This window comes from Geotrypetes seraphini, chromosome 11 (assembly GCF_902459505.1).
Source record: "Geotrypetes seraphini chromosome 11, aGeoSer1.1, whole genome shotgun sequence".
NCBI lineage: Eukaryota > Metazoa > Chordata > Amphibia > Gymnophiona > Dermophiidae > Geotrypetes > Geotrypetes seraphini.
The window spans coordinates 22,646,579-22,668,912 of record NC_047094.1 but is presented as its reverse complement, the minus strand read 5'-3'; the positions used below and the strand labels follow the sequence as shown (position 1 = coordinate 22,668,912).

The 22,334-nt window shown below is 42.1% G+C and overlaps 1 protein-coding gene across 1 annotated transcript in view; it reads left to right on the top strand.

Moving 5' to 3' along the window:
- FAM20C (FAM20C golgi associated secretory pathway kinase) overlaps window positions 1–22,334 on the top strand; it is a 160,838-nt gene that overhangs the window by 119,420 nt on the left and 19,084 nt on the right. The window contains exons 4-6 of the mRNA XM_033963212.1: window positions 9,922–10,014; window positions 17,795–17,910; window positions 21,152–21,332. Of these exons, the coding sequence (XP_033819103.1) occupies window positions 9,922–10,014; window positions 17,795–17,910; window positions 21,152–21,332 (390 nt within the window). The remainder of the gene's footprint in view (window positions 1–9,921; window positions 10,015–17,794; window positions 17,911–21,151; window positions 21,333–22,334) is intronic.

Below are 22,334 nucleotides of genomic sequence, written 5' to 3'. Positions count from 1 at the left end.
GACAGGTAGACATTTCGATGACATTCAGGATATCAAGGTCAATACGATGGCAGTTCTGCTGGCCATTCCAGAAAAAGAGTTCCAAAATTGCTTTAAGGGTGGACTAGGCACTGGCATCGGTGCATAGCTTCCCAAGGGGAATAGTACTTTAAAGGTGACCATAGTGATATTCAGCAATGAGGTATGTAGCGCTTTTTCTAGGATGAGTTAATGAACTTAATTGCCAAACCTTGTATGTTCCTATCTTTATTTAATATACCACTCATCAAGTGAATAAGCGGTATACAGAAAAATTATTAGAAAAGTAGGAGTGAAAAGGGGGACGAAAAAAAAGGAGACCTAAGAAGGAAAGCCTTACAGAATTGCAGGAGAGGGGACAATAATGGCAAAGCTCTAGCAGGAAAAAGGAGCATTACTCAGCATTTGAATTTAGTCATTGGACCTGCTCCCTAGAAATGCTTAGAGACAGAAGGATCAATGGGACTCCTTTAGATATGTCCCTGATTTGCTCAGAAGCACACCACCCAGAGGACATGACCTTCTCCCTCCCACACTGTGCTCAGACTTCACGTATGATGGCTGAGGGGAGATACGATTGAAGTTTACAAAATCTTGAGTGGTGTAGAATGGGTGCAAGTGAATCGATATTGCACTCCATCAAAAATTACAAAGACTAGGGGACATTCGATGAAGTTACAGGAAATACTTTTAAAACTAGTTGAAGGAAATAGTTTTATCACTCAGAGAATAGTTAAACTCTGGTAACTGTGGTAACATTGCTTAAAGTATTTGGGTTTAAAATAGGTTTAGACGAGTTCAGTCCATAGTCTGTTATTGACACATTATTTTAACCTGGATCAATAGCATGGAATGTTGCTACTATTTGTTTTTTTGCCAAGTACTAGTGACCTGGTTTGGCCACAGTGAGGATGGGCTACTAGGGTAGCTGGACCAGTGGGCTGACCCAGTAAGGCTATTCTTATGTTCTTACATCTATCTGTAAAATATGTACTATATAAGCTATTTGTATTTACAGAATATGATTTAGGCATATAGTTGGCAGTTATGCATACATGTGCCATTATTTTAATCATTTATATGTATAATAGGCATGTAAATATTAGAACTCTTTTGATATAATTACTCACTTAATGCAGTTAATAATTGATGCTGACTATATAATTGTTTATGAATACTTACCTGACTATCCAGGTATCCTGGGATACCATCTGGAAGACTGTATAACACATCAATGGCACTGTTCTCTCAGAAGAGATCTAGCTCCCGTAAAATCATTTTGATATTTTGGAATTATGTTTGAGTCATCTTTATTTTTTGTGGTACAGGTATTGCAGGTAGTGCAAAAAGGATTTTTTTTTTTTTTTGGTTAAGAAGAATATGTTCCATTTCATCTATGCTGAACTTTGCTTCCATTCATTCATTGTTACATGCCTTTGTTATCTATAGGTTGGATTACTGTAATTCTGTTTTTTTGTGGAATTACAGGTTCTTCTTTACAACAGTTACAAACTCTTCAGAATTCTGCAGCTAGACTTCTTTGTAAAGCCAAAATGAGTGATCATATTTCACCATTATTGATTAGCCTTCATTGACTTCCTGTTCAGTATAGGTGTACGGTCAGCATTTTATGTTTATGATTTAAGGCTTCCAAAACCAAAGGGATATTAAAATATACTCCTATACTCCAAAACTGCAACCCAACTACAAAGTACAGATTGCTTCAATGTAATTCAAACCCACACCTCCTAATGTGCACTCCATAAATCTTCATTAATCACAATACTATTGTATTCATGCTGCAACAAGTCTGCAGCAGTCACTGACAACACTAATTAGGGCCAAACCCCTCGTTACTGGTAAGAAATCCCTCATGTCCAATTAGTGAAAAATCACAAACCCTCTATTTCCAAAAAGTCACAGAAATAAATTTTCAAAGATAAAATGATCCTTGACAGAAGCACAAAAGGCTCCCATCAATAATTTCTTCACAAGTCAATAAATGCTCCTCGGGTGCTCCTCAACTCAGGCCAAGTTTCACCTTAGCTTTGTCGGGAGGGGGTTAACAAGTAAATCTTAAATCTTCTTTGAAGGAGCTCTTGGTGCAACGGGAACTAACTTTCCACCCTGCAAAAGTGGTGCTGCATGCATAAGGCCTCACCCATAGGAGGGGCCTTAAACAACCTGGGCCAATCAGAGCCTCATTCCCCTCCTCGGTGCATCCCAAGATGCATCAGGGAGGGGAAAGCCCACTATTTTGAAAAGGTAGACCAGCTGGCCGGAGGGAGTAGGCATCCCTCGGGCCAGCCATCTGAAAATAAGGTAAGGGGGTTTCCATGACAGGGGAGAGTGTAGACAACTCTCCCGCTGCCAAGGGGAGTTAGGGAGGTGTTGGTTGGCGGCGGAGGGGGTGTGTCAGTTCGGGAGAGATTAGGCATCTCTCCCACTGACGAGGAGAGTTGGGGTGTTGGTTGGTGGTGGGAAACATTGGGTATCTCTCCCGCTGCCGGGGTGGGGTGTCCGAAGGCAGCGTAAGAGATTGGGCATCTCTTTCAGTGTTTTGTTGGGGGGGGGGGTCCGTTTATTCTGTGCATGTGCCCATCACTATGACCAGTAATGGGTACATGCAAATTTAGCAAATCTTCGCTGCTCTGTGCCAACCTCATTTGCATGAGTGTTTTTTGGAGAATGACTTGCTTTTTTAAAATCACTACTGTAATGGCTGCAATAGTAGCCCATCGGTTTTTTATATGTTTGTTGAAAAGCTAGCCCCAAATTAACTAAAGAGGGTTTTTTTTGCCTGTACCTTTCTTTTGTTTTTCTCATTTGAGTGGAGCGCTGGGAGCGCCAAGAACTCTGAGTTATACCAGTGGACAGAGGAGTGGACTAAACTGTGACTGATTTGTTGTCTGTAGGGGTTTATTTAAACTCTGTTGGAGAGGCTGATTTGAATCTACAGCCCAGGGCTAGGAGCCCACATGTTATGCCATGAAGGTTATGGATCCTTTGTTCAAAATAAAATGGAACAATTTGAGAGAACTTTATATGACCATTCTGACAATTATTTTTGCTCTTGGTTTTACTAATCAGTATTGAACTGTTGATGCCTTATTTTGGATGACATTCCTGTGTCCAACCAGTTTTCCAGAAGCCTAAGTCACAGCTGGTGGCACAAGATGAATGTAATAGAATAGAGGAAGTGAAGAAAACAGGGGAACAGAGAAGAATGACAAATAGACAGGAAACCCTTGTAAGACAGAGGAAGGCAGAAACTGGAGATTGGAATCAACATGATTAGAACAATTAAATGATCAGACCACACAGGTAGAGAATTTTATTTTTTAATTTAGGATAAAGTAGTTTCATAGCTGTTATTCTGCTCTAAAGGTTAATAGATAAAAAATACAACATATGTAGATGAAAATTAAATGGAACCCTTAAAAAGGCAGACACTGCATATAATGCAATAGAAAGAAACAGTGACTCGTGTTCTCTTGTACTGTGGAACATATAAAATTAGCAGGTGTAAATTTTAAAAACTGCTATATTACAAACAGTACATTATAAATTAAATATAAATAAAAAATGGAAAATAAGGTGATAGCTTTCAATTGGAATAAGTTACTACTTTTTTCAGAGACGCAGAAGGGTCCTTCTCTTCTGTGTTCAAAAATGACCCTGTTAGAAACATAGATAGAAACATAGAAAGATGACGGCAGAAAAGGGCCATAGCCCATCAAGTCTGCCCACTCTATTGACCCACCCCATTAAGTCTGAATGCTAATGACCTGGTTCCTTAACTCGACCCTCGTAGGGATCCCACGTGGATGTCCCATTTATTCTTAAAGTCGAGCACGCTGGTGGCCTTGATCACCTGCTCCGGAAGTTTGTTCCAGTGATCTACCACCCTTTCTGTGAAGAAATACTTCCTGGTGTCACCACTAAATTTCCCTCCTCTGAGTTTGAGCGGGTGCCCCCTTGTGACCGAGGGTCCTTTGGGAAAGAATATATCGTTTTCCACCTCGACACGACCCGTGACGTACTTAAATGTCTCAATCATGTCACCCCTTTCCCTGCGCTCCTCTAGGGTATAGAGCTGCAGTTTGCCCAGTCTTTCTTCGTATGAGAGACCCTTGAGCCCCAAAACCATCCTAGTGGCCATCCTCTGGACCGACTCAGCTCGAAGCACATCTTTCCGGTAATGTGGCCTCCAGAATTGCACACAGTATTCCAGATGGGGTCTCACCATGGTTCTATAGAGTGGCATTATGACTTCAGGTTTACGGCTGACGAAGCTTCTATTGATACATCCCATCATTTGCCTTGCCTTTGACGAGGCCTTCTCTTACTGTTGACATAGGTGTTGCCTCCCCTCCCCCACCATAAAGAATTAAACTAAAGTTGTATTTTGTATGGTCGTAATGGTGGGAAGATCATGGGGGAGGGAGTCCCCTTCTTAATTTCTGCCCTATGCCCCATAATGTCTCTCTTCCATGTGCTCACTATGAATCTACTCAAACAGTTGCGTACTTTTTCTTAGCACCTATGTTTGGAATAGCCTACTTCCATATTTACAGTCTGAATGTCTTTATCCTAAATTTAAAGCATTACTTAAAGCTTATTTTTTTTCAAATCGCATTTAATGTTAACACATCTTAGTAATATTATCTGACAGACTGGTTGGCTGTCTGAGACTAAGGGCTCCTTTTTCAAAGCCACGCTGGCAGGTTTAGCGCGTGTGACTTTTAATCACGCGCTAACCCCCGTGCTGGCCGAAAAACTACCGCCTGCTCAAGAGGAAGCGGTAGCGGCTAGTGCAGCAAGTGATTTAGCATGCACTATTACACGCGTTAAACCGCTACTGCGCCTAAAGGAGCCCTAAATGCATAGGTTTGAATTCTGTTTTTATTTGGAAATAGTTTGGAATGTTTGGCCTTGTAATGAATGGGTTTTTTTTCTCTTTCCTATTAATATTTGATTTTAGTATTTTATATTTTATTGTAAGCCACTTTGATCATTTTGTAATGGTGAGATATCAAATATTTTAATAAACATAAACAATAAACATTGTCATTGTATAACTGATCTACAGCATTAGAGATGGCATCCTTAGCCATCTTTGTTCAATGTCTTTGGAAGAAACTTTATAGAGCAGGCACCTGGTCATCAGTACTTAAGTTCACATTTCATTACTATCTGGACAGCATGTCCTAAAAGAACAGTATCATGAATCAAGCAGTACTGCATGGATGGTTAAATACCTAATCAACTCTTCAGTCTCCCCATTCTATCCAGGTTGTCTCACCAAGACTGGACCTTCAACAATCAGTGGAACCCACAGCTATGAAATGTCCCAGTTTTGTAGCTGAATTTTCCTTCTTGTTGACAGAGAAAGTACAGTTTCTTGCCTGGACTCTATAGACAGAAGGATAAATCAGACACATAATCCTACCTACTTTCTAGGGGAATTGACTTTAGTGCTTTGCAAGTCACTGAAGAATCAGGACTGCTGATGTACACAAGAGAATACCGATGCGTGCTTAGAAAGAATTTTGTCTGAGCTCTGAGTGAACAGTGCCATTGATGATATCCCCAATCAGTTAGATTTATCCTGATGTCTACAGAGATCAACCGTTACAAATAAGAAACTGCTCTGTCTTTTATTTTTCTAACTATGATACTGCTTTCTGGTTTCCTGTAACTATGGGCTCCTTTTATCAAGCCACGCTAGCGGTTTAATGTGCGTAATCCCGCACTAAACTGCCAGCCGCGCTAGCCGCTGCCGCCTTCTCTTGAGTTTTTAGCCAGCACGGGAGTTAACGCGTGATGAAAAGTCATGCGCATTAACCCCGCTAGCGCGGCTTGATAAAAGGAGCCGTATGTCTTCTTAAGAAACAGTAACCGCAGCAAGCTGGATGAAATCTGAAACATCATTCTATCCGTCCCCAATAGTTTGCATGCATCTGTTTCTTTCACTAGACCACCTCATTTCTAAGTGACATTGTGCTTTGAATATCTTAAATTTTTGGAAAAATGATTCCAGTATGATGAGAACTTTCTATAAATTCTCCCTGCCAGAGACTAGAGGATGCTGGTGAAAGGTTGCCATTCACCACTCTGTATCCTCGCTATATATGTAACTATCTTTGCATAGTAATCCACTTAACCGCATTATATAATCTCTTGCATCGTATCGTGCTCTACAAGTCTCTCACACTGTATTTTCACTGTATAAATATCTCCGCTGTATATGTACAGTCTCTTGCATTGTAAATCTGCATTGTATCTTCGCTGTATAAACACCTATGCTGAATATGTACAGTCCCCTGCATTGTAAACTGCTCTCAACAGCATAATAAATTCCCAGGCATTGTATCTTCGCTGTGTATGTACAGTCTCTTGCATTGTAAACCGCTCTGAACTGTTTGTGGTTTTGTGGTATACAAAAATAAAGTTATTATTATTATTATTATCTTTGCCTCTATAGTTTACCAACATTCTCCATCATCCTTGGAGCATTACCAGGCAGTAGAATGTATTAAATTGTGACCTAATTCTTTACCTGTGGTAACATACCAAATGTTAAAAAAAACAGCTCTCCCAAATTATAAAATTCAGTGTGAAATTGCAAATATCATGTAATAGTCTACAGATAGAGTGCTGCATGTCTTCGTTATTTATGCTGCCTCCTTAACTTAGATTTCCAGTGGTAGGGTTTAGATTTTTGTGGTATCTTTGATTTCATTGCTACAAAATGCATCCAGATGTTTTCTATGCTCCCAAGAGCACTTGATGGACTGAATGTTCCAGCCTTGGGTATAACACTCTTTCCAATGCAAAGTAGGAAAGAAAAACTATTTCTTTCATTGAATACTTTAAAACTTGTTAATTTTTTTTGTCCAAACCCAAAAGTTGTAGCACACAGATTCCTAGTGTAGGTTTCATCGGTTCTCCTCAGTGGTTTCTTCAAGATTCCAATAAAAAAAATTTTTATTTTTTTTTGTTACTTGTTCATTCTGACAAATGCTTACAACTTTCTAATTATTTTATACTTAAAACTTGTTTAATTGAAGATCTCAGCAATAGACAAAAGTAATTTCAGAACAGTTGCATAGTATTTACATTTGTCATTTGTAAATGGTATATATGTATAAGAACTGATTTTACAATAGCACTGGACATACAGACTTTAATGGGGTGTCGTTTAGGTGGTTTAATAAAAGATATGTGTTTTTCCCTTTTCACAGTGGCAATACTTGTATATTGAAAAAAAAAAATACCCATTGATATTTACTTGTACATTTGGGCCAAGGCAAGTGTAAGTATCAACTACTTGTCTGGACCTGTGATCTCCAGCAGTGATTGAGTGAGCAATTGTGCTTATCTCAGTATTCTCAGAGGATCAGCAGGACTGTGAATCCTCATTCATGGATTATATCACCAATGGAGCCTAGCATGGGAAACCACACCCCCAGCACTTTTTTTTCTAGAAGCATTTTTATTTATTTATTTGGGATTTACAATACTGCATTAATCTGACTAACAAGTCCTGGTGGTTTACTGTCTAAAACATATTTTCAGGAAAACAATTGCAATATGTGTCAGGAAAGACTGTCACTCCAGGTCACAATCGTGCCCATTCCTGCTTGCCACTGTCATGCGGGACCTTCTCAGTCTAATCTTGCAGGACTTTCTCAGTCTAATCTTTTCTATGGAGTCGCTAGACCTTTTTTGTCATGATGATTGGCCTAGCACTTCAAAATTTATTTTCATTAAAAATCTGTAAGTTCTGCCATCATTTTATGATCTTCCATGTCTTCCCAGTAGTTCCTTAGGTTTTTCACCAAATTATATATTGTGGTTTTTGTTTGTTGTTGAATTTTTTGCATCATCTTAGTGTAGGCCACTTTTTTGGCCTTGAGTTCCTAGCTGAAGTATTTTTGTCACCATTGAGTCATTTCACTTTGCTGTGGCTTCTTTGATATTGTAAAAGCCAAGAATGCAACTTTAGGGAAAGGTTGCCTAATTCATAACAGAGAAAGAGAAGAACAGAAAGCCAAGGAGAAATAGTTTGCCTTTAATTGTATCTTGAAAGTAGTGAATGATTTTTCTGAACGGAGATAAAAAGGCAGAGAATTCCATTTATTTATTGTATTACAAAAATGGCTAATCTTCTTGAGTAGCAAAGAGAAAAGTGTCTTCATGCTAAATTCTCAGCCATGTGGGCCCTGGCACTGAATATTGGCCTGGACATGCTAGCTTTTAATTCATATGTTCCCCCAATGCCCAGCCCCTGAAAAAGCCCCTTCTTTTTCCTATCTCCTCTTCCCCAGCCCATGAGACTGTAATAATAATAATAATTTTATTCTTATATACCGCCAAAGCCATATAAGTTTGAGGCGGTTTACAGCAAGAGGCACTGGACAATCAGCGAAGAGGTTACAATCAAAGTCAGCAATACAATCTTACATAATAAAGAATATGAAAGCTAAAAGGTTCATAGGGTTACAGGATTGTAAACCCTCCTCCTCCTTCCCCACCTGAAATGACCCTAAACCCTACCCCATGATGTAGGAAACCCCCCCTCCCCCCCTTGGGCCTACCTGTATCTTAGTGATTCTACTGAGCTGATGGGGCAGGAGCGAAGCCCAATCACTCCTATCCCATGCGGCTGCCTCCTGCAAATGGCTGCCATGACCTAACTAGAGATGAATATTAGCTTTCAGATAGCAGAGAAAAGGAATGATTGTGCACCTTAGGGTTTTCATTGTTAAATCTTTGAAATATTTTTGTAACTTGTCAGTTGAGAAAGAAATTTGATATACAAGTCCTTCTCGTAAAATACTGACCTCAAACAAAGCATAGTTTTTGCCATGCTCCTTCCTGATTATCATAGTAGCAGCAAGTCCAAGAGAAGTTAACTTTACAATGCACTGACTGGATATATTAAACACTCATTTAACTGAAGTTCAGTCCAGAGCAGTTTAGGAAGTAACTTGTTTCTGGGAAGAAAGACTGAATAGTCTGCAAGCAGGAAAAAGAAGGTAGGTTAGCAGTTATGATGTGATGTCTGGTGAAGATATAGGAAAATGCCACTGAAAGGTTAAAGCTGTAAGAAAATAAAAGGTTTGCTAAAGTTAATGATGTATACAGTACCAGCGCCCAGAGCTGTAGGGAGTTAATAGAAAAGTGAAATCCATGAGAATGTACTGTTCCTGCAGTGATTTAATGATGGTCCCATATGTCAGATATGCTGCAGAAAGGCATAATTACAGTTTTCTGCAGTTGATTCAGCTCTCGACATGAAGCTATACCCTTTCATTCAGGCCTTAGTTTCTGGATCAGATTTTGCTTTTAAAACAGATGTAAGGCATCTCAATTCTGTGGAAGATAAAAATGCAGACGGTAGTGATTTGTTTATGGAAAACACTTTGCGCAAGGTTTGAACTGTGTATGGGGAAAATGTGTTGTTTTTCCAAACTACAGTACATATATATCCTTTTTCATTTAAAAATAAATTTTAAAAATACTGACACAGTTGTAAATAAATTAGCATAACTGTTTAGAAACAATCAATGAACTGTTTTGAAAAAAATTCTGCGTTTCCATTGCAAATTAAAACAGTTTCAAATTGAAGGGACAGGAACTGCTCTCTGATTGGCAATTCAAATGTATTTCGTCTTATACTGACGGCACGTATGTAATAAAATATCACAAAATAAAAATGAATCAAATAAAACAGAGCTATGAAGAGTACTAAGACACAATTTGTTTCTGAAGTCATTAAGCAATATTCTTGCTGTACACTGCCTTGGGTGAATTTTTCCAAAAGGCGGTATATAAATCCTATTAAATAAATTTGAATACAGTCTGTCAAGCTAAATTTCTCTGTTTGTTTTTCAGGCAAACCAGAGAGCAAGAAACACCACCAGACTTCTTTTATTTTTCAGACTATGAAAGACACAATGCAGAAATAGCAGCATTTCATCTGGACAGGTGATTACTGCTAGAGTATAATTTCTTGTTGGTGCATACCATGTATTAAAAGATAGGTCAAGATAGACTGCTTTTTGCAAAGGGTTAAATCATGAGGCTTTCCCTAAGTTTGCTGTAGGTTTTCATGAAGTCTGCTCTGGAAAATTACAGAATGCCCTATTAATTCCGTAGTATATTATTTGTTTGAAAGAGCACATTGAACCATCAAATTGAACTGTATTCTAAATACCCATGTTTGGTCAGTTATTTATTGTGAAGATCAAGGGAATTAAGACCTGCCTTATGTTATGTTATGGTTTTGTTTTTTTTTAATAAAGTGAGGCAACCAGAGTAAATCCCATAGCTATAGTCTATCAAAATGAATGCCCAGTAAAACCATTAACTCTAGGAATTCATTCAGTGTAACTTTAAACATAGCAATACAGAGAATGATGACAGATTAAGACCATATAGCCTCTCCAGTTTGCCCATCCATAACTACTATGCTATACAATCCATCCATGTCCCTCAGAGATCCTATATGGTGGTCCCATATTTTCTTGAATTCAGATACAGTCCTCATTTCCACCATTTCCGCCGATGTTTGAGTGGCTAAAAATATAAGGGAGTTGTTTATTTGGGCCTTTACAAATAGCAACAGGTTCAATGTATATACACTCTTTTTTTTCTTGGTGCACATACTTTACAATTTGCATAAAATATTTGCATTCATAACAGTGGCATAGTAAGGGGGGGCAGTCCACCCCGGACGCTGTCTTGGTGGGGGCACTGGCACCTCTCCTCATCGCCGACCCACTGCCACACTCTTGCCTTCCCTTCCCTCCTTCGTACCTACTTAGGGCCAGATACACAAATCTTCCACACCACGGTAAAAAATACTGTGGTGGGAGCGATTTTTTTTCTTTTACCAGCAATGCTCAGAAGCTCAGAAGCTGCTGCAGCTTTGGGGAGTCCTGCCGGCATAGATGATGAAGGATTCCCCTGCCCCAGTCAGCTGTACCAGCAGGGGCTGCTTTTTTTGACAGGGCAGGCTGGAGGAGGAGCAAGCACCAGGCACAGTTCCTCTCCCCTATTACCTGCGATTCTCCGTACGAATAGCATGCATATAATTTACATACTATTGTGCTGAGAATCGCTGGTAAAAGAAAAATCACTCCCACCACAGTATTTTATACCGTGGTGTGGGAGCTTTGTGTGTCTGACCCTAAGTAGGTACAAGGGAGGGAAGGGAAGGCGCGTGTGTGGTAGCGGGTTGGAAATGAGGAGAGGTGTCGGCACCCTCACCAAGACGGTGTCCAGGGCAGACTGCCCCTCCCCCTTGCTATGCCACTGCTTTAAATGCACATATTTTATGTAAATTTTCAACAATCCATGTTCTTTTTCTATAATTGCAAATTGTAAAGTATGTGCATCAAGAAAAAAAAAGAGTCTGTATACATTGAACCTGCTGCTATTTGTAAAGGCCCAAATATACAACTCCCTCATATACAATTCCCTTATATTTGTAAAGATGACAGAATAGGAGACAAGTAGCACAGGTAGAGCTGAAAATTACTCATGTGCATTCTATTTTAATCCCTCAACCTAAACGTATCCATAAGAACATCAGAGCTGCCGGTAATTAGCGACTGGAAACGGGGGATTTTCTTTTGTGCATCACTAAGAGAGCTCATTTACATGCTAATGAGCTCCTAGCAATGTATATGCAGAGGGTTCTGGGGTTTGGGAAGAATAGAGCACACACGCGGCAGAGAGAGGGTGCGCACAACAGAGGAAGGGGGTGCACATGTGGAGGGGATGCGGAAGTGCGAAAGCAAACAGGGTTTTTATCCCAGGACAAGCAGGCAGGTATTCTCACATATGGGTGATGTCATCAACGGAACCCAGATGCGGACGCCTCACAAGCAGACTTGCTTGAAGAAACTCGAAGTTTCGAGTTACCCGCGCATGCGCGAGTGCCTTCCCGCCCAGTGTAGGGCGCGTCTCCTCAGTTCTCAGTTTTCTGTGGAGCCGAGAAGTCTGTCTTTGACTCTCTGCGTTTAACTTCGTTACTTTGTGCTTCTCTGAACCGCGGTTTGTATTTTTTTCCTCACGAATCGCTGTTCTTATTTTATTTCTTTCATTTTTAGGTTAAAAAAAATTTTTTCTTCTTCTGTCCGTTTCCCTGGACAGGCCACTCGGCCGCAGCCCGACGGCTTCGATCTTGCAGCGGCTATTTTTACTTTCTATGTCCTGGCCTGTCACGGGCTTCAAGAAGTGTAGCAAGTGCCAGCGCGCGATCTCTCTTATGGACCCACACTGTCGCTGCCTCAAGTGCCTTGGGCCAAAACATCATCCTAGGTTGTGCCTGCGCTGTGCTGCGCTTCAGCCTCGAGCTTCCAATCATCGTTGTATTTTGGTGGACAAGCTCTTCGAGATGGAATCTTCTACTGATCCCTCAACTTCAAAGGTGACCTCGGCCTCGACTCCTACCGAGGTTCCTTATGCTTCTACTGCTTCCATCTCGAGCCTCATCAGACCTTCGTCGTTTGCAGCGGCTCTTTCTTCAAAGACTTCTGCTGTATCTTCCCCTGTTTCCTCAGGTCAGATAGCTCAGCAGTCGGTTCCAGCGGTAGTGATTAAAGTGCCTAAGACTTCCAAGTCGAAGCACACTCACACTACCTCGAAGGAACCTCCAGCCAAAGCAGGTGGTCCGGTTTCAGACGCGGATCCATCCTTGCCGGCTTCTTTCCAGACCATGTTGGAGAAGCAATTCATTTAGTTCCTTACTAATATGGGACCGAAGCTTCTTCCTCTTATCCAGCCTGGGCATTCAGCAGTCTCCCACGAGGTCAAGCAGCTTCCACTGCCTCAGGCTGATCTCACACACTCTTTGCAGGGAGCAGAGTCTCTGCGAGTGTCTGGTCTGGCATCAATGCACGTACAGCAAGGAGCAGATTCTTTGCAAGTGCCTCGGAAAGAATCCTCACACTCTATACAAGGAGCAGAGTCTTTGGGAGTGCATCGAGGTTCCTCCACCAAGCCTCTGGAGCTTCGATCTACAGCCTCCAGTCCTATACATTCTTTGATACCGTCAGCTGCTTCCATCTCCGAGGCAAAGTCTCCTCAATCTTCGAGATCTGCTTCCAGGCACAGTTCTCATTGACGATCGAGGCCTTCTTTGAGGCATCCTTCCAGGCATAGTTGTTCTTCTAAAGAAAGACCTTCTTCCACTAAGCCTCGATCTACTCCAACCTCAACTAGACCACCGACTCCTCTTTCAAGATCTCCAATGCCATACCTCGAGGATGTCCCGGTTTCGATTGCCTCTTCCAAGTCACCATATTTCTTTGATGCCTTTTTTCCTGCCGAAGCTTCAACTTCGACCCAGGCTGCCTCAACATCCTCGAGTCCTTCTCGAAGCAAAACATTGGCAGATCAGCTATCTTTCTCATCTTTTCTTCGTCAGATGGCTGTGGACTTGGATCTCCAATTAGATACTGGCTCCAAATACTCCAAGGAGTATCTAGAAGTCATGCATCTTCCTCAACCTCCGGTAGAGTCTCTTAAGCTTCCACTTCTCTGGCAGAGTCTCTTAAGCTTTTGAATCAGACTTTTGATCAATGCATGGAAACACCTTTTTCCATATCAGCTGTTCCAGGAAAATTGGACTCTAGGTATAAAACTGCATCGCAAAGGGTTTGACAACTCACAGTTATCTCATCAATCCCTGCTTGTTGAATCCTCCTTGAAGAGGTTCCATCCTTCCAAGGTTTATGCCACAGTTCCTCCTGGAAGGGAAGGGAAAACTATGGACAAATTTGGACGTCGCATCTATCAAAATGCCATGATGTCCTCTAAAGTCCTCAATTATAATTTTCAGTTCATTACTTATTTTGAATTCCTCATTTCTCTATTACCAAAGTAATGCCTTATCTGGATACTCAAAAGCACTTTGAATTTCAAAAAGTCATGGCTTCTTTATCTCAACTCAGATTACATCTCCTACAGTCATCTTATGATGCCTTCGAGTTGTCTGCCTGAGCAGCTGCTATGCGTCGTCTTGTCTGGCTTCGTACCATAGACATGGATCCTAATCTTCAAGACCACTTGGCTAATATCTCTTGTGAAGGCAATAACCTCTTCGATGAATCCATCGAGGCAGCCACCAAGAAACTGTCTGACTATGAAAAATCCTTTGCTTCTATTGTCAGACCCAAGCCAAAGCCAGCTCCTGCAAAACCTGCACGCCCTGCTCCTATCTCCTATCCTACCTGCATGCATTTTCCTCCGAGGACGGCTCCTTATAATCGCCCTCCTCTAAAGAAACAGCAGCCTCAGAAACAACAGAAACCTCAACCTTCTGCTGCACCTAAGGCTACTCAGCCTTTTTGACTGTTTAAAACAGAGCATAACCTCCACCGTTCTGACTCTGTCTCATTTTCCTCCTATAGGAGGTCGTCTCCATCATTTTTACCATCGATGGACGATAATTACATCCGACCTCTGGGTACTTTCCATCATCAGGGAAGGATACTCTCTTCATTTCTCTCAGATTCCACCAGAGCTTCCTCCAAGAGAGTATCTTTCCAATCCATCCCAGACCGCCCTTCTTCTTCAGGAAGCTCAAGCTCTGCTTCGTCTCCATGCCATCGAACCAGTTCCCTTGGAGCAGCAGAACAGGGGGTTCTACTCCCGTTACTTCCTTGTTCCAAAGAAGACGGGCGATCTGCAACCCATTCTGGATCTCAGGGCTCTAAACAAATTTCTAGTAAAAGAAAAGTTTCGAATGTTGTCCCTGGCATCCCTTTACCCCCTTCTCGAGCAGAACGGCTGGTTATGCTCTCTGGATTTCAAGGAGGCCTACACTCACATCCCCATTCATCCGGCCTCCTGTCAGTACCTCAGATTTTGGGTGAGGAATCTTCATTATCAATACAGAGTACTACCCTTCGGCCTGGCCTCGTCTCCCAGAGTGTTCACCAAGTGCCTGGTAGTGGTAGCAGCAACTCTAAGGAATCATGGTCTTCAGGTATTTCCCTACCTCGACAACTGGCTCATCAAAGATTCCACATCTCAAGGGGTTATAGTAGCGACCCAACAGACTACCTGGTTCCTACAAAGATTGGGATTCGAAATAAACTTTCCCAAATCTCAACTGTAACCTTCACAGAATCTACAGTTCATTGGAGCTGTTCTGGACACTGTCCAACTCAGAGCATTCCTTCCACAGCAACGACTGGAAGCTCTTCTTCAACTCTGTCATGCAGTCTCTTCCTGCTCTTCCATCTCAGCGAGACACATGATGTTACTTCTGGGTCACATGGCCTCCAAAGTACACGTGACTCCTTTTGCCAGACTTCACCTCAGAATTCCTCAGTGGACCCTGGCATCTCAATGGATGCAAGTTTGCGACCCTCCTTCTCGACACATCTCAGTCACTCCTTCATTGAAAAAGTCTCTCCATTGGTGGATGCTCTCTTCCAATCTTTCCAGAGGCTTGCTTTTACAAACGCCCCCCCCCCCCCCACCAGAAGGTCCTCACGACAGACTCTTCGACCTATGCTTGGGGCGCTCATCTCGATGGTCTCCGTATTCAAGGCCTCTGGACCAGTACGGATCGTCAGTGTCATATCAATCTGTTGGAACTCAGAGTGATCCTCAAAACTCTCAATGCTTTTCAACATCTGCTTCACGACCAAGTAGTCCTCATTCGGATGGACAACCAAGTCGCCATGTATTATGTCAACAAACAGGAAGGGACGGGGTCTGCCTCCCTTTGTCAAGAAGCTCTGAAGGTTTGGGACTGGGCAATCCGCCACAACACCTTCCTCAAAGCTATCTACATTCAAGGGGCGAAGAATTGCTTGGCGGACAACTTCAGTCGTCTACTGTAGCCTCACGAATGGACACTCCATTCCTCCCCTCTTCATCACATTTTTTCTCAGTGGAGAATGCCTCAGATAGACCTCTTTGCAGCTCCCCACAATTACAAGCTGCCTCAATTCTGCTCCAGGATATATACTCTCCTCATCGCCTCGAGGCAGATGCTTTTCTTCTGGAATGAACAAATCTTTTCCTCTATGCATTCCCCAAGTTGAAGAATGATCATGCCACCATAATTCTAATTGCTCCTCGGTGGCCGAGACAACCTTGGTACTCCCTTCTACTTCAACTCAGCAGCAGGGAGCCATACCTTCTACCAGTTTTTCCTTCTCTGCTTACACAGAGTCAAGGATCTCTGCTTCATCCAAACCTGCAGTCTCTACACCTGACAGCTTGGTACCTCTCAACATAACCCCTCTTCAATTTTCTCAATCTGTAATAGATTTTTTAGAAGCTTCTAGGAAGCCTACCACTAGACAATGCTATCATCAAAAGTGGACTAGATTTTCTATGTGTTTTTTTTCTCATCATAAGGAGCCTCAGAATTCCTCCTTATCTTCTGTTTTGGACTACCTTTTGCACTTATCCAATTCTGGCCTCAAGTCTACATCTATCCGAGTCCATCTCAGTGCAATTACGGCTTTCCATCAGCCTATTGAAGGGAAACCCCTCTCTGCTCATCCAGTGGTTTCTAGATTCATGAAAGGACTTTTCAATGTCAAACCTCCTCTCAAACCGCCTCCTGTGGTTTGGGACCTCAATATTGTCCTTACTCAACTAATGAAGCCTCCATTTGAACCAATTGATAAGGCTCATCTGAAGTATCTCACTTAGAAAGTGGTGTTTCTCATAGCCCTCATGTGTGTAATGGTAATATTATGCAAGATTGTCAGTGAGCTGCAAACTTTAGTTGCTGACCCACCATTCACAGTGTTTCATCATGACAAAGTGGTTCTTCGTACTCATCCTAAATTCCTCCCTAAAGTGGTCTCGGAATTTCATCTCAACCAGTCCATTGTTCTTCCAGTGTTTTTTCCAAAGCCCCATTCTCATCCTGGAGAAGTTGCTCTTCATACTCTGGACTGTAAACATGCTTTGGCCTTCTATTTGGAATGCACCATACCACACAGAACTGCTCCTCAACTTTTTATCTCCTTCGATCCCAATAAGTTGGGCCATTCAGTTTCTAAGCGTACCATCTCCAACTGGATAGCAGCTTGTATCTCATTTTGCTATGCCCAGTCTGGATTACCCCTTCACAGTAAAGTCACAGCCCATAAGGTTAGAGCTATGGCTGCTTCTGTAGCTTTCCTCAGATCTATACCTATTGAGGAAATTTGTAGAGCTGCTACTTGGTCCTCAGTTCATTCCTTCATTTCTCACTATTGTCTGGATACTTTCTCCAGACGGGATGGACAGTTTGGCCAAACAGTATTACAAAATTTATTCTCTTAAATTACCAGCACTCCCACCATCCCATTCTGGTTAGCTTGGAGGTCACTCATATGTGAGAATACCTGCCTGCTTGTCCTGGGATAAAGCACAGTTACTTACCGTAACAGGTGTTATCCAGGGACAGCAGGCAGCTATTCTCACAACCCACCCACCTCCCCTGGTTGGCTTCTCTGCTAGCTATCTGAACTGAGGCGATGCGCCCTACGCTGGACGGGAAGGCACTCACGCATGTGCGATGCAGGCGACTCGAAACTTCGAGTTTCTTCAAGCAAGTATGTTTGTGAGGCGTCCGCATCCGGGCTCCGTCGATGACATCACCCATATGTGAGAATAGCTGCCTGCTGTTCCTGGATAACACCTGTTACGGTAAGTAACTGTGCTTTAAGGATCATCAAAAGTTCATAACCACTATAGAATGTTTCAATTTTAACTTTCAAGATTCCTTTCTTTCCACTTATAGAATCCTGGATTTCCGTCGTGTTCCACCTATTGCAGGTCGATTGGTCAACATGACAAAGGAAATAAGGGATGTTACGCGTGACAAGAAGCTGTGGAGGACCTTCTTCATCTCACCAGGTAGCATTGCAAAAGTTGTATCCTTTATTCTCTTAGCATCAATTAATACTGGTTAGCTCATTTATAGAAAACAGATCATTTTTTTATTTCTTTATTGATTTTCCAAATATTAACAGTGCAATACACAAGTATATAAACATATAATAAATCAAGAAAAGTACATTCATCTTACAGACATACATGAGCAACCATTTTATCCCACCTACCCACCCAATGACTAATCAATAAAAACACAAATACATAAATTCTGTCAATAACCTTTCCCTATTTAAAATAGTAATGTAAACCCACCCTTCTCCCACCCTCCCTGGATGTATATACTCAAAGGGCTAAGATTAAGATAGAAATAGCCTCCCTCCCCCCACCCCATCACCCTTTCCTGGATGTGTGTGGAAATAAACAAAAATTAAAGAAAAAAGACAACTATAATGAAGTAATAAAAGACGTCAACGGACCCCCAAACCAGTTTAAATAAATTACTATGCCCCAACACGTCAGTATTCATTTTTTCATACCTATAGCTGGAGCATAAATTCACCCACCAAAAAGAAAAATTAAGGCGATCATAATTTTTCCTATTACGAGTTACCATCTGCATGGCTATCCCGGTCATAATTAGGAAAAGCTGGTATTTATAGCGGTCCATGGGGGGCTTAATATGCAATAATGTTCCACATATGACTACCTCATATGTCAATGGAATTAATGATTCCAGTACGGTATTAATCTGCCCCATATTGACTTCCAAAAGTTGAGTATCAAAGGACAATAGAACAACAGATGATCAAGTGTCCCAATGTCTAGATGACAGTGCCAGCATCTATTAGATTTAAAACTGTCTAACTTTTGTAAATGAACAGGGGTCCAGAAACTTCTATGTAACAAAAAAACCATGTTTGTCTCATAGATGTTGATGCTATAATTAACATCAAGAAGAGCACTTAGCTTGTGGCCCGACGGCTATCCAGCCATTTCACTGGCAAATTTCCTCAGGGGTTGATGCTCTTCCAAATTTCATTTGTTATCTTTGCTTCTTAAAGTCTGGCTTTCCTCGCACCACTCAGATTCTTGATGTTAATTATAGCACCACATAGGGGAATTAAGGTTTTGCCTGCACTAAATAATATAAATTTAGAAACAAGACCGATGATGAACACTTCACCCCAGTAAGGATACGAAACACATTCAAGTAGTGTCTTGGGCGTTTGAGGTCTTGATACGCTAAGATAATCTGCAGTGGTTTGTTTACATTCAGTTATCAATAAAAATAAGTCTTACAGTATTTTTATACAGTTCACCTTAGCTGGTTAAGTGCTAAATATTTCACTTTACCGGCAGTATTTTCACCGCCAATTTATAAATATAAACGGAAATTCAGTGCCAAAGCTCAGACATAGACCAGCGTTGAATTTCCAGGGATAATGCTGGTTGTAGCTAGCAAAATGCTGACCATCACCATCTGCAGTGGGTGTGCAATAAAACTGGAATGCGTTCTTTATGAATCTGATATCATCAGACATTGATAGTGCCAGAGACAAATTTTCCATCATTCCATGACTCTGCTTCGAAGAGAACAAGTTCTGAATTCTATATATTCTGTTTTCTTTGTGACTGTACAGCATGCCTGGCTGTATTCATGGTAGCATGATTTGTTTGGAGTACATGGTGTTAATCCCTAAAAGTCTTGTCTTCCACTGACTTAATCAATTGGAATGTTTGTGTCAACTGCTTGTTTTTGGGAAACATGAAAAAAAGGTCTTAGGTTAAAAAACCTAAAAGCCCAAACCAAACAATTTGGAGCCTAGAATAGCAATAATTCACTTCAGAGAAGGAATTAATTTCCTGTAAATGACTTGTGTATTGGGAATTATTTTAGGAGGTGGTTGCATAACAATGCCTTATTTTGTCTGCAGCAGAATACTGATGGTTTACAGCTTCCTAAAGCACAGTACAAACATTTGTGCCTGAGAACTACATTAGAGACCTGATCTAAGTGAGAGGGTACACTCCACTTCTTAGTAGGGTTATCAGATGTCCGTGAAAACCCAGACATGTCCTCTTTTTAGATGACTGTCCGGATGCCCAGATGGATTTCCAAAACCCGGCAGTTTATCTGAGTTTTGGAAAGCCCCAAGCTCGGGTCCGCGTCAGGAGGGCCTCTGAGCACGTGTGCATGTATTGCGATGATGTCACATTCACACATGCTCGGAAGCCCTCCAGACATGGCCCGGATTTAGAGAAGAAGAGTTGAGGGTTGAGTTGGGGGCGGGGCTGGGGTAGAATGGGGTGAGGCGTGACTGGGGCAGAATGGGGGTGGAGCCACATATCCTCTTTTTTAATTAAGAAATCTGGTAAGCCTAGTTGTGGGAAATGCACAAAGACAACTTGGCTTCTGTTCCACCATGGCTCTTAACTTCAAAGCAGAAGTGCAATGATCTCTCTTCTAGAAGCCATATGTGACCCACAGGCCATAGCATGTCAGCTTACACGTTAACAAAAGGTATAGTAGGAGGAGTCTAAGGAAGTCCCTGATTGGCCATTGTTTTGGCCAATCAGGGACTTCCTTAGGCTCAGCCCTAAGGAAGTTCCTGATTGGCTCGGGCCCCTCAGGCCCCTCCCAAGGGAGGCGCCTGAGCCAATCAGGGCCTTAGGTCCCTCCCCGTGCATCAGACGATGCATCGGGGTGTGGCCTAAGGCCGTCATTGGCGCGCAGGATTTGGAGGAGCAGGAGGGACTGAGCACCCCTCCCGCTTCCAACTTTTGAAGGTACTGGGAGGGGGAGGGGCGTCCACTGGCAAGAAGGGAGTAGGCATCCCTCCAGCCATTTGTTTTGGGGTGGGGGAGGGAGGAAGAAGCGCCAATGGCAGGAAGGAGTCGGCATCTCTCCTGACATATTTTTAATCACAGTGGGGGGAGCGCCGATGGCAGGAGGGAGTCGGCATCCCTCCTACCATTGTTTTAAAGCAGTGGGGGAGGAAGGGAGCCCTGACAGCAATGACAGCATCTCCTGTCACTAATGTCAGGGTTCTGCCCCGACTCAATCGCTCACAGAGCTCACACCTCCGTGCAGATCATTTGCCTGCAAACACATTTGCCTGCAAACTTAATAGTGAATCAATCGCTATTGGTAGTGAATCTAGGCCTAGGTATGCCACCTCCAGCAAGGATTTTTCTTGGTGCTGTCCTTTTATTCATTTTCTATGTCTTTTAACAGCAATGTGTTTATTTTCTTTTCATACAGCAAACAACATCTGTTTCTATGGAGAATGTTCCTACTACTGTTCAACTGAGCATGCACTGTGTGGAAAACCAGATCAAATAGAAGGCTCTCTTGCAGCCTTCCTTCCGGACCTATCCTTAGCAAAAAGGAAGATCTGGCGGAATCCATGGAGACGCTCGTATCATAAACGCAAGAAAGCAGAGTGAGTCACGCATTTAAGTCAAATATCTGTTTAACGTAAAATATTTAAATTAAAAAAATTGTATCCATCCATGTAGGATGTTGGTATGTCAGGCACCCTTTTGCTGATCTTTTGGGCCTTCTTCCGCAATAAGTGGCTTAAACATCATGAATTTTCTTTAAACAAATACTGAGGTTGATATTCAGCTGGTGATGCTCAGCATTAGAGACTGACACGGGAACAATTTTTTTTCCTGTACCTGTAGGATCTCATTTTCTCGTCCCATCCCAGAGAGTTCTTTTCCTGTACCTGCCCCATTCCTGCAAGCTCTGTCCTCATCTGCACAAGCCTCAAATATGTTAAAATCTAAAGTTTTCGATGTTTGTGTGGTTAAGGCAGAGCTTACAGGAATGAGACAGGGACAGTGACAAAACTCACGGAAGTTCAGTGTTGGGTCATATCCAGGCCTCGGCATTGAATTTCTGGGTTTGTGGAGCTGGCCAATTAAGTGTAATATTCAGTACATACCCAGCTATGGTACACTGCATAAAGATATGACTTTTAAGTGGTCCTATTTATGTGGTTACCTTGGCCGGTTAAGTGCTGAATATTCATTTATCATTTATTACATCTGATTTACCGCCTTAGTTGCAGCACATTTCGGCATTTTACTGACCAAGTGCTGACTCTAATCCTGGAATGCCCCCCAAATAGCCGCTAACCAGACATTTTCAGCGGCACCAACTGGTTAAGTGCTGCTGAAAATGACTGGTTAGCCCCAACAAACAATTTAACTGCCTCCTCCTCCTGCCCCCAACACAAGGATCCCCCTTCTCTTGGAACCACACATAGGTCCAGAGGGTGGTTGGAGAACCTATCATATTGGTGATAGTCTACAGAAGGCAGAAGTCATCCCCAATCACTCCTGACCATACCAGCTCATCAACAAAATGTTTGCCAGAACCTCCTGCTGCTGTCTTGTAAGATTGCTGCTGAAGGTCCCAAAAGCCATAGACTGGACCG